This window comes from Semicossyphus pulcher, unplaced genomic scaffold, assembly GCF_022749685.1.
Source record: "Semicossyphus pulcher isolate SPU_LCO1_2020_fin unplaced genomic scaffold, fSemPul1.0.p SCAF_9, whole genome shotgun sequence".
Classification (NCBI taxonomy): domain Eukaryota; kingdom Metazoa; phylum Chordata; class Actinopteri; order Labriformes; family Labridae; genus Semicossyphus; species Semicossyphus pulcher.
The window spans coordinates 18,600,021-18,613,148 of record NW_027211770.1 but is presented as its reverse complement, the minus strand read 5'-3'; the positions used below and the strand labels follow the sequence as shown (position 1 = coordinate 18,613,148).

The following is a 13,128-nucleotide window of genomic DNA, read 5'->3' as shown; positions in this document are numbered from 1 at the left end:
GCATTCAAGCTACTCACTACTTTTAAACCACATGCAACTAAATGGGCATAAAACGTGCACTAAATAAACTTGGCAGGTATGTGGCTGTTCAGGGGCATCTTAGTAATATTTCACATTATATACAACAGTTAGTTCTGATGAAGTATCCTGGTTGGATAAGAGGCATTACAGTGGTGATATCAATCAATCAAATTTTATTTGTATAGCGCCAAATTATAACCAGAGTTATCTCGAGACACTTTACAAAAAGAGCAGGTTTTGACTGACTCTTTATTATGTTATTTAAAGAGAGGCCCAACATGAATCACCATGAGCAGCACTTAGCAATATTCGGCACATTGGCAGAAAAACTTCCTTTTAACAGGCAGAAACCTCGAGCAGAACCAGACTCATGTTGAACAGACATCTGCCTCGATTGGATGGGCCGAAACTGGGATAGAAGGAGATGCAGGATAGAGACAGGCAAAGAGAGCAACAACAACATATGTCCTTGTTACATGAACAACAACAGACACATACTTATGGTTACAATGCCAATAATAGTGGTAGACTAGTGTGAAGATTAGCAAAATAAATAAATAAATTAGCGAGAGAAGCAGAGTAATGATAAAGGCTGAGGTAATCGATGATACAATGATATATACAATACAACACCACTGGGACTTTTCCCTCCGTGTATCACTCCGCCTCAGTCAGTTAAGTTGTTAATTGTTACGTTTAACTTCTATTTGCCGCTTGTATAAAAGCAACATCACACTTGGGGTTGTGATATTGTACTGAATATCATCATGGCTGTGATTCAGCCTTGTGCTGCAGATAATCACAGCCATGATGATATTCAGTACATCACTCCCTCTCATGTTATATTGCTTAATTTGAGTACAAGGTGTACCAACAAGGTAAGCAACGAACAAGGTTAGGTCTTGTTTAACATACATTTCATCGTGTATGATATATTTTAAAGACTTTAATGATGCAAAATAAAGTGAAGAGGGCTGTTGGGTAATGGAAACATATGAGAGACAATGTAAGAGAGACAGTGCTCAATCCATACTAACTAGATATGATTCTTGTCATCTCCCATCAATGGATCCTTTAAAAGGATTTTTTTGGTGTTGCGATTTTGATACATCTTTTAGCTTGTATTACTTTAAATATTGCAAAAAAAAGGTGAATATATAAATCAGGGGTGTGGAGAAACAGTTTCGAAAAAACAAACTATAGTTACATCGGACTTCCATAACTTAAGCTAAATGAAAGAATACATAATCCTCACCTTTGGCCCTTAACTCTCACCTTTAATCCTTAACATCGCTTTGGTTGTTCTTAATAATAGATACAATTATTTTGTATACTACGCTCTAAATATTATGTGCAGAATCTATATATTCACATTTTAAACAAGGCCCCTATGGTTGCTCTTATGTTAGGCTTTATACAAAGACAAAACACTGTCTTTCAGAACTGTGTTGAGTTGCACTATTTTAAAATTTGACATATTTTAAACTCTGCAAATAAGGTGGTAAAAAGTAAATGTATTAGGGGCTTTGTTGTATAGAGATTAATGGTGTTGCTACGCTGGTTTAGACAGTGTGTTTTTGTGTGTAAGAGAATGACTGAGTGTGTTTAAAGGGATCAAGTTGGGTGGGGTGCACAAGATTGAATTACACAATGCCAAATCTGCCCTGAGGGGGTCCGACATGGTTTTGTGTGCCTTCCTTCTCTCTTCCCCCCTTCCTGAGCTCTCCATTCTTCACTTCTCCAGCCTGTTGGAAAAAAAAGAGCCATCCTCTCAGATAATGTGTTTAGTGTGTCTGAGTGACAATAGCTTCTTTGCTATAGCATGTGTGTGTATGTGGGAAACAGAGGTAATCACTGAGGACAGTGTGAGGGAGTTCCCACAGTTTCGCCTCCAGCTAAATTCTGTCATCAGAAAACTCCACCTGTGTGTTTGTTCTCCTGCGCTTCACACACCCTCCCAAAGTACAGAAGAGCACACGCAAAGAGAAGAGAGAGCAAATAGTGAAATCAAACAGGTGAAGGCCGACAAACTTCACATGTTATTTTTATTCTTTTTTTTTTTTTCAGCATGTCACATCAGGACGTCCTGAGCAGCAGTAAGTCCTACTGTAGGACATGATTACAGCAACATGGAGCCCAAACAGCGACTTTGCAGGGCACAAACAAGTGTTAAATTCACAAGATACATGTCAGGGGTGTCCTTCATTTCCTTTCCTTCTCAACTTTCCATCTACTCTCCAAATGATTTAGTTTAAAAGACAAATGGCGAAGGGATTTCTGCAGGGAGCACAGCTGCTCCGCTCCATTACTCCCACAGCAGCGTAGATGGAAGAGAGAAGGAAAGTGTGATGGACAGATAAATCTTTGGAGTAAAATGTGTAATAGAAACTCCCCCAGGCTGCTGAGATTCACTCAGTAAACTGAGAGCTTGTGACATGAGTCCTCTTGATAAATGCAGCCCTGTGGTTAGGTTACATAGGACTGACCTCTGTTCAGATGGTGGTCCAAAACAAAAGGCAAGACAACATTGGCGTTACACAACATGTACACAGACACAAAAAGGAAGAAGAGACGGGGTAAGTGTGAGATGTCACATTTTTGTAAGTGAAACCTGATGCAAGGATCAGACTGATTGACAAACTCACAGTGTAACATGTATGTTATCATTCAGATACTGCTATAATATACAATAGTAGTCTTATTGATTAGCAGTGCATTGATATTTGGCATTATGTAAACATCTTAAAGTTTAACTACTAACTTCTTCATGCACTAAAGCTTCCAATACAATCACTGTGTACTGTATCAAACGTATATAAACACATCCAGTGTATTAAGATGCATCGACACGGCCATGCATAATACTCACTTTTATCTCTTACACACTCACACACACGCACACACACACACACACACACACGCACACACTTTCACTCTTCACAGACAAGCTTAAGAAAAGGATTGAGCTCAGTTTCTACTACGTCATTATTCTCTAGTTTGGCTAGCAAATACATCAGTGATTATAATATCATAACATGTTAAGAAATCTCTATAAAGCTTTTAAAATACATACTGTGCAATATACGACAAAACTGCTATGTTTGGCTAAGGCCACAATGATTTTGATATAAAATAGATTAATTTCTGTTCTTAAAGATATAAATAACACATCTAAAAGACTATTTTTTTTAAAAAGCTAAAAATACATTACAAGTCTTTGACGTTTACCAAATTGTCACGTGACCTTTGTAAATTTGTGACCCTACAGCAGGGTCAGGTCCAGGTACTGCCCCGCCGGCTTGGTCATGAGAGCGGGGAGGGACATGAGAGGAGCATCACCTCCGCTGGACTGACCAATCAGACTGCTGCTCAGGAGAGAGACGGACTCCGCGGGACTCTGGAGGGAGGCAGGGGGGAGGGAGAGAAAAGGGAGGACAGGAGTGTTTTATCCCAGTGTAAAAGCGTCAAACACAGAGCCCTCACACCAGCACCAGATGTTACCCATCACCTTCTCGACCACCTGAAGTCAATACCTGTTATTACCAAACTATTATTACACTACAACACCACCAACTGACCGTTTGCTAAGCCCCTCAGCCCCTGAGCTACTGCTGCTGCGCCTCGCTAACAGCTCTAGTTTCTAAAGTACCCATAAGCATCACCTGCGGAAGATACTGCACTTTAGGTTGGAAAATTTGAACTAAAGTTATTAGTTGAACTTATTTTAATAAATAAAAGTGCTGTATTAATTAAATACTGCTAAACATGTGATTTAAAAGTTGCTGGGTAACTTCAGTAGGTTACATAAAAAGCTAGCTAGCTGTACATGCTAACGATTCAAGCTAATGTTAGAGCACACAAACACTGTTCTAATGCCTTCCTTATGAAGTAGCTGTAATGTTTTTTGGTTTTAAGAAAGTAGATGAAAAAAGGATACTACTGAACAAACTACTGAGATACAAATAGCCCTTATTAGAAATTAGGCATATGTAGAAAAGAGCTTGCTGTACCTAGCTACCCCAGAGGCAGGGTTTTGTAAATGCTCAGTTAGCCACTTTCACTTTATTATTTCTGTAGTTCATAAATATCTTCCAGCCAGGAGATTAATTTGGATGCAATTATTAGATTAATTAGGCCTTATATTGCCATAAATGGGTCCTTCTGTCAGTCAGGAAAAAAGCACCAAATCAAAATGATTCCACAAAATCAAAAGATTGATTAGAAATTTCCTCTTACCACTTAACCCAATCAAAAATGTTACCATCGTTGTTGTGTGTGGTTATGTGAAAAGTCCCTCTCATTGTGTTGAACCCTGTTATAATTAGCAACCATTAAAGACCCAAAGCCACAGCTACAGCCCCTCTCTAAACTAAGTCCCCCTCACAGAGCCGTCAGCCAATCCTTACCTGCCACCTGCCTCAGACACCTTAAATACACACCCATTCTTTGGGCTGCGTAAGCAATGTCCCGGACGGGTCGTGAGCGTGCATAGCCCCGTGGGCGTGCATGAGAGCATCCTCGTGGGCATACTGTTGTGTAAGGAAGGGGGAGGAACGACAGAGACAGGGGGCTGAGAGACAGGCATATAGACCCTAATCTAAAGGCCTCATGAGCCTGTGAACTCCAGCATCATGTTGAAAGAGACATTCAAGTTAACATCTGTCTCTTAATTTACTATAAACTGTCATTAATCATATCCATAAGAGTCTTTACTCTCCTCCAAGTTTAACTAAGTCTTGAGTTCCTCCAATTCAAGTCTAAGCAAGCATTGTGCATGTGTGACCGAACAGGGAGAGTAGACAGGATAAACTCGTTTGATGGCCTCTGGGCAAACACAGTGGATGCCTGACGATACACACCCACAACAGGAGGAGATTTGAATACAACACTTGAGTCCTACAGAGAGGTATGTGAACTCTGAAGGCACAGTGGATTGTCATGTATAATACTTGTATCAATAACCAGTTAAGCATATGTATTTTATAAGTAAAGAACTGCCTCTTACCTGGTAACCCTGCACTGCGTTGATGAGGTCTTTGACTCCGGCGCTGTTGTAGGTAAGGCCTGGCATGCGCACTAACCCCCCTGGGGTGGAGAGGGAGGAGGGGGAGGGGAAGAAACCTAGGGTGGTAGGTGAGCCAGGTGGACTAGAGAAAAGAAAGACAGACGGAAAACACAGACGCTATCTGTTAATCGGGAAAGTATTTAAACAAAACAAAACACAATAACAACTAAGTGAGTTGTATGCTGCATGTTTCTCAGCAAATAAAGCTCATATATGATTCACAGGACTGGGAGTAAGATTAGGTCGTTTTCTCAATGACAGAGGGCTGACCAGGTACAACCAGAGGTCAATGATGTTTACCAGGTTCTCTAATACCAATCAGCTATCAGTTATTAACTACCCTTCTCTCAGCCTTTCTCCTTGTTAACCATTTAGGCTGCAATTATGGAAGTGGCAGCAATCTGTTGTTTACTTTCTTTGTTCACAGAATTGCAAATCAGCAGCAAAGAAAGTGAGTATTTCAAGGCCTCATCTGCAGTTTGCATAACATATAATTAGTACCAGTGAACGTAAAAACAATCTCAAAACACTTGCTGCACCTGTGTTGTTCAAGGTACCAAAATAATACTGCTGCAAACGAAGAGGCTGAGATAATCAAACATGTAAAACGGTTGAGTATATCATTCACATACAGCAGCACAAAGCCAGCCTGCAGGTAAACACTGTCTGACAATCTGGATCTTAACATTTTAATTATTAGTATTTTAATCATTTATTTATTTTTGAAAACTGTTGAATACATTCTGTCCATGACACAATTACTTGGATAAACAAACAATCCTATTGAACTCCTGCTAAAGGCAATCACAAGTAATTTGAACACTGGGAGAATAATTGGCAGAAAATTACTATAATGACAGAACAAAATTAATTAAAGTCCTAATGACCTATGAGAAATTAAATTCATATTTAAAGCTGTATTTTAATGCCAGCATGATTCTTTCTCTGTTTGTGTGTGAGCATCAATGTGTACCTGGGGTAGTAGGCTGTGTAGTTCATGTACAGCTGGGCTGAAGCGGGGTAGTAGGCATGTCCTGGATGCAGAGGGCGAGGGGTCAGCAGCACCTGACCCATGGGAGGGTAAAGGGCAGCAGCAGCCTCTGTCGGCAGGACAGGTGGAGCAGGAGCGTAGGAGTAGGAGGGTGGAGATAAACCTGAAGAGGGGAGAACAGAGGAGGACATAACATATTTAATATACAGACAAACAACAACAGCGTCATGATACTAAGGTCTGGTCATTGTTTGTCTCTGAGAGAGGCGCTCATGCAAATGAGCAAACAATGACCAACATATGCACCTGACACACTACAGTATGTATGTGTTACATAGTGAAGCTAGCTAAAGTCTAACTATTGAATGCATTGGGCCCTTGATGTAGCCTATATTTGCAAAATAAATGGACAGAGTATTCAGAAACATTAAGACCCCTTTTTAATTGTACCTCTTTATGAAAACTTGAGGTGCACCAGAGCACATTTACGGTGAATGACGCGCAGAAAAAAAAGCACATTTCTACGCACCAGCTCTGCCCACCTTTCCCACAGCTCCACTGATTGGACTGACACACACCGGAGGTATATCAGTCTATTCAAGCTAAATCCCACAACCACCACTACTAATCTGATAAGACTGGAGATTTAAGCCATTTCGCATTATTAAAGACTAGTTGTCTTGCTTTCATTTTTCCAACCCGATCAGATTTTACTAAAGCAGTGGTTAGGGAGTAAATTTAAGAATGAGTACCAAACATGCCGCTGAAGAAGATTAACTACAATCAGGATGTGTGAACAGGTGAAAAGGTAGCATTAACGTGTGAGGTTTCTCAGTGCATGCAGATGGGTAATTTAATCACTCTAAATTACAAAGCAGGTAACACACATACGCTCACACACACAGTTTTGAATCCTCCTGGTTAGCCCAGAAGTCCCCTACCTCCCACAGTACTAGATTGGAGAAAACCCAGCAACCCTGAACCCCCCCAGCAGGAGCCCACCTACCCTGCAGTCCCGAAGCAACCCCAGCTCCCAGCAACACTTACGTCTGGACTTACATGGCGGCGGGCTGAGCCCTGTCCCACTCCTGCTCCGGGTGTGTGTGTGTGTATGTGTGTGTGAGAGCGAGCCTCCCATCAGCACCAGGCCCATCTCCTCTGCGCTGCAGGGGAACACCTCCACGTAGCGGCTGTTAGCCCCGCGCTGGCTGGACATCACATGCTTGTGGAGTCGCTGTGACGCCTGAAGTGCTCGGTCTGGTGAAGTCATCTGGATGAAGCAGTCACCTGATGGGCGACCCTGGGAACACAGACAGTCAGACGTTACTCTGCAGCATTGCGTCAGGAAGCATGGGAGTCTATGGGTGTGTCTGCGCTGTGGTTGCATGTACCTGCTGGTTGAGGACCATGTGTACGCCATGTGGTCTGATATCGTGTGTAAACTCGCCCAGGAAGGTGAGGATGTCCTCTATGCTCGCTGTGTACGGCAGCCCCCTCAGTCTCAAACAGTCCCTCATACCACCAGGAGGGGGCAGGAGAGAGACTGTGGGCAGCACTGACACTAAGGGGGCGGGTGCCACGGGGATCAGAGGGGCCGACGAGTACCGGTTCAACACCTAAACACACAAACACAGCTCAAATTAAGGAGGGGGAAGTGATTTAAACAGAGTCTTGTTTAGGGAAGCCTAAACATTCAAACACAATCATCAACAGTTATCAACTGTTACAATTCAACTAATACTTAGTAGACATCTGATTTACAACAAAGAAAAGCCCACACTGTGTTTAAATGTGTTGCAATGTTAGACAGCCGCTTGTTTGCATTTCTGGAGAGCACCAATAAAACCCCTGCGTGGGTCATACATGAGTTACGCCTCTGCACGGTCATGAATGAGGGCTGTGAGCTTATCAGTCAGCTATGATAAGAAAATGAGTCCACATGTGTTCATCTCACAAGAGAGGGAGAAAGAGAAACTAGAGAGAAAGAGAGCCGAGTGATCTGTCACAGAGCACTTGTGTGTACCTACATACTTAAGGGAAACACATACAGGCACACTGCTGTGCGGGTCTACACCCATAAGCCCTTCTGCAATAACTACTACTACTAACAGGGGACAAACGAAACATACCCACACATTGTCACGCTCTGCTGTGTGCACACACAAACAAACACTGTTTCTTAAACCCTCCTCTTGCCCTCAGAAGGCAGAAGAGGATTACAAGAGATTGACAACATATTATCTAAAGTAAAAAATGACCACATTGCAAAAGTAACTACTGCACAAAAAAGCACATCTAGAAGTATAGACACCCTGACATACCTGTTGGACCTCCGCTGCTGTGCTTTTAAACAGCTCGATGTATCTCCTCCCCAGGATTTCTTTGTGTTTCCTCAGAGCACACTGGGCGTGTTCCTCACAGGCAAACAAAACAAAGGCATCACCGGTGGGACGCCCGTCAGGATAGCGAACAAAAAGGATGCCGTCCTTCCCTCCGCTGACAGGACACGTTTCTTTAGGACCCTCCCCCGGGGAGAAGAAGGTGAGCACCTGCTCGTGTGTGGCAGTGAAAGGAAGACCTCGCATCCTAACTATGATCTGGTCCTCCCGGGAGAGGAACATTGCTACCTCGTTGGAGGTACCTGAAGCACACACAAGGACACAGACACGTTTAACCACAAATTAAAAGTAAAAGTATGAAACTGATACCAACACATTTACGATTTCCTGGTTTAGAGTGATGCCCATTGTGAGTTTTTCCCCCTTATATTCAATGATTGATAAGAAATAAACGTGACTCTTTTCCCTTCATGAACATGATGATAGGTTGTTGGAACTTTTTTCAAACCCTAAAAATCAACAAAGAAAACCTGGGAAAGTGAAAGCAGTAACACCAAAAAGCTTCAGGACTTAATTTAGCCTTCTTCATCCAAAGCACCAAACATAATCTTTATTAGACCCCATGTTTCTCCTGGTGAAATACTAAAAACACATGGTTATGTCTTCTCACCTCCTGCTATCTTCAGGAAGTCCTCTCCTGTTGCTTTGTAAACCTGTCATAGGAAGAGAACAAGGAAACATTAGGAATTGTTACCAAAAAGGGAAAATTCAAATGTGATGAGATACGGTCTTTGTAGTGTGGCTGGTTCACTTCATTAGCAGCAGCTAACAGGTTCGGAGAAGTTACCTCTATGTATCTGTTGCCCATATGGTGTTTGTGTCTCTGCAGCGCCAGATCTCTGTGCTCCTCACTGACGAAACGAACTAGAGCTTCTCCGTTCCTCCTCCCCTGAGCATTGAGACACAATGCAGCCCCTCCTCTACAAAACACAACACAACACATGATAGAGGATGTTAACCTTGTGTCAACAGCAGGTTTCAGTATTTTTCAGGTGTTCAGTTTATGTAGCAACAACGTACTTGGCAATGTTCAGTCCCCTGAAGAATCGAGCTATGTCCTGGTCAGAGGACTGCCATGGCAACCCTCGGGCTCTGATCACTGTGTTGTCGCACACTTTCTCCATCTTACTGCTACACACACACACACAAACAAATTGACATTAGCGCAAAAGGAGTGCACTTGGAATGATATCCGAGGTAGAGCTCCATAAGAATATTTACCTTGAACAAACTTTACTTACCAAGTGCCGGTCTCAAACTTCTCACTGACTCTCTCCTGGTTAGAAAACGTGTGGCCTGATGATTAAGATGATTAGAAGAACAATTCAATCAAACGACATTACTGAAACAATTTATGGTACTTTTTTAATCAACATAATAGTTTCAAGTCTTGAAGTAAAATTCAGACTGTATTTTAGATCTATAAACTGGGTGTTTTCTTTTATTGATTAACATTAAAAGCTTTTTGCTTAAGGCCTTATTTTTATCTTTAATATGCAAAATATTATCTTGCTTGATTGATATTTGGTCCATAATATGTCGGTAAATAGTAAAACAAAACCTTACATTATTCCAGAGACACAAATAATATATTCAGATGTCTTGTTACAGCCCTATTTCTTTCAATAACAGTGCTATTGGACGTGCATACTTTGCTGATCTCACATTAGGCTATACTGTATATCAAACTGACTCAAAATTAAATGTTTCACTTTGTCTCATTGTTTTACATCATGAATAATACTCACAAAATGGCTCAGAAAGCAGGGCAAGGACAATGCTGCCCATAGCCTGGACCTGCTGCACAGGTACTTCTGCAGGCAATATGGCTGAGGGGTCCGGTGTGGCTGAGGGATCCCACATGGCGGGCACATCAACAGGTATACTAAGAGCTGAGGAGGGGGCGGTCAAGGAAAGCAAATGAGGAAGAGCCAAACACAGCTTGGAGAGAGTAATAGAAGGTGTTTTTATACATGTATGTTTGGGTGTGTGACTGGTGTAAATTTAAAAGGGCACAAAAAGATAATACAGCAAGATAACTAACACACACAGAGACACACACACGCTCAGATATGTTAGTTTTCCTGTTGCAGAGGGTGTGTGGGGTTTGCCCTGTTGCCTAAACACACACTCGTTCCATGAGTGCTTAGTAAGGTGATGCCATTGTTTCCCTATTTGCATTTCAAAACCTGTAGTCCTTCAGCCAACACCCCATGGCTTATAAACTACTAATATGTGTTCTGTGTGTGCAAGATCAAGTTAAACATGGATAAAAAATAAATAAAAACTTGAGTTAAACATTAAATGCATCACATATTACAGTGTAGTTTGCAGTCATTCACTGGCACACCAAATGTAAACAAATGTCAACGTATTCAAGGATACACTCTGCCATGACGTGTACATTCAGAGCCTTGAGGTCAGATGTGGGGAAGTGCTCCTTGAACTCTTTCCGAAGGTCAAAGAAAGAGAAGAAAGAGTCTGGGACCAGGATGTTCTGGAGAGGGAAGAGATTAAGGATGTGAACATGTGGCCAATAACCAGCTGCCATTTTATTGCCATCAGATATCTGTTTGCTTAAGCCAGCGGAGTTGTCATCTCTAAAGACATGTGGGAGAATTTCATAAGCTTCACTGTGTGCTGCTGTTTTATGTGCACAGGTACGGTATGTAGATGGGCGTGTGTCATTAGACAGGTTTGCTTGAGTAGCTAACTGCTGTAGATCAACTCTCTGCATAGCATTAACTTTAATCAGGAGCCAAGTGCTGACACGAGACAACCCCATTGTGACTGTGTGAGCCCTGAATGTTCCTGCAGCCGTGAGGGAACATCCGCCCTGGCTGCAAGGCGTTCACCCAACCAGCTCGCTCACCTTGCTCGCAGCCTCAGGGTGAATCACTTGACGAATGTGGAGCTGCCCGTCTGTACATAAACACACCGACGTGCCTGCGCCCGCGCTGTTCACCTCGTTTGTCAGTTGTAGATGAAACTGCAAATGTAAGACAGTGAGAAAAGAAATGAAAATATTCATTACTAGCCCTAGTATCTCCCCAGAATATAATAACTACTATGTAATAAAAAGCTAAAATGCTTATTTCTTGAAGGTATTACCTGATTCAATGCTGTCTCAAGACTTGAGGCTGTAGAGACACAATCTGCTCTGGATCCATGCTCCTCTTCCACGCTCTCCTCCACCACATCCTCCTCCTCTTTCTCATCTGTCAAGTCTGAGAGGTCAGGCTTAATGAGGAGCTCATTCACCTTGCCCAACTGGTTCAGAGAAGAAGAAAAAAAGACGTCAGTCTTCAGACAGAAGTCTACATAGAAATTAACAGCCTGTAGGCTGATACAATAGCATAAACGGCTGTAAGGTTTATTACATAGTATTACAGAAGAACAACAAAAAACAAGATTCTGTTAAAATATCTCACAACGTACACGTAGCTTGGAGTAGAAACGTTTTACTTGTTTGTTCTACTTATAGGTTTTGAAACAGAAACGAACACTATAAAAACTCACCTGACACATTATTTTCAAGACAAATTAACTGTATTTAAGTCTATTTACGTGTTGAGTTCGTTTACTTCTCCACTCCTTTATCTACCATTACAACCATGCTTTGTAGTAACAATCACTGCTGTATAAAGTAGTCTAGCCATAAGTTTTTACCTTTTTGTTCTTTACATCCACCAGCTGCCAAACCAACTGCACGAGCTCCTTCTCGTCAGATCCCAGCAGCTCTCCGCTCGCGCCAGATGTGGCGGTGAAAACCACCACCAGGTAGTCTACCTGCGCCGTCATCTGAGCACAAACGCAGCCCACAAAAACAAATCTAATACTTCAAAAAAGTAAAGCACAGTAACTGAAAATACGGAGGGAAAATACACGCGGAAGGCGAAAGGTATAAACACCTTTACTTTGACACCTGAGCGTAAAGATGAGCTCCGTAAATCCAAGTTTCGTCGCGTGTGAGATTTTACGTAAAGTCTCCTGCAGTCACCATCGCGGAGTAATGGCTGAACGTTCCCCGTTTTTGTATTGCACCTACCTGTGTGACCACGTGACTCTCCACCTGCCCCCTCCCTCCTTCAGGTGGTTTACAAATTAGGACGTGGCAGACCGTGTAGGACAAAAGTATATTTTTATGTATAATACTTTTTACATATTTCTTTCTTTCAAGAATAAAATGGTTTGCTAAAATTATTAATCAGCACACGAAATTTCAAAAAGTAAAAGAAATCATACAACTTTATGAAGAGATGAAATATACTCAACACACCAAATAAAGTGTTGGTATTTAAAAGAAAATTAACCAAATACATTTTCCTTTATGGTGAAATGTACCTTCGGAATAACTATTCTGTAAAAATATTTCATTTCAATTCATTATTAAATTCATAATTTTTAAAAGCTATTGTTAATTGAACAATTAAATATACCTTAAAATTACATACTGATGAGTGCACAGAAAAAAGGCACTGTAGATTTTAACACCACAGACAGAAGTTTTTAATCAATCCTTTAGTTTCACAACAACAACAACAATAATAATAATGATGATATTCAGAATTTTTGCCAAAGAATAAACCTTAGCTTTAAAGTGCAAAATATATGAATACACAGATACAGTAGTATGGAAATAACAAAAACCT

At 41.5% G+C, this 13,128-nt stretch overlaps 1 protein-coding gene across 3 annotated transcripts; it reads right to left on the bottom strand.

The window, feature by feature from the left end:
* Positions 1–1,809: 1,809 nt before the first annotated feature.
* esrp1 (epithelial splicing regulatory protein 1) lies at positions 1,810–12,461 on the bottom strand. Of its 3 annotated transcripts, none has more exons than XM_069656624.1 (16): positions 12,146–12,461; positions 11,588–11,746; positions 11,349–11,465; positions 10,862–10,973; positions 10,225–10,368; positions 9,718–9,772; positions 9,497–9,607; positions 9,264–9,396; positions 9,087–9,129; positions 8,399–8,718; positions 7,469–7,693; positions 7,125–7,377; positions 6,060–6,240; positions 5,027–5,168; positions 4,461–4,550; positions 1,810–3,418 (listed from the first exon to the last, which is right to left on the bottom strand). In XM_069656624.1, the coding sequence occupies exons 1-16, from the start codon at positions 12,275–12,277 to the stop codon at positions 3,284–3,286; spliced, it is 2,352 nt and encodes a 783-aa protein (XP_069512725.1). In that variant the 5' UTR covers positions 12,278–12,461; the 3' UTR covers positions 1,810–3,283. The 3 variants fall into 3 exon arrangements, with proteins under 3 accessions (XP_069512725.1, XP_069512723.1, XP_069512724.1); XM_069656622.1 differs by having other exon boundaries at positions 3,341–3,418; positions 4,428–4,550; XM_069656623.1 differs by having other exon boundaries at positions 3,341–3,418; positions 4,428–4,550; positions 7,137–7,377.
* Between the last annotated feature and the right edge of the window lie 667 nt (positions 12,462–13,128).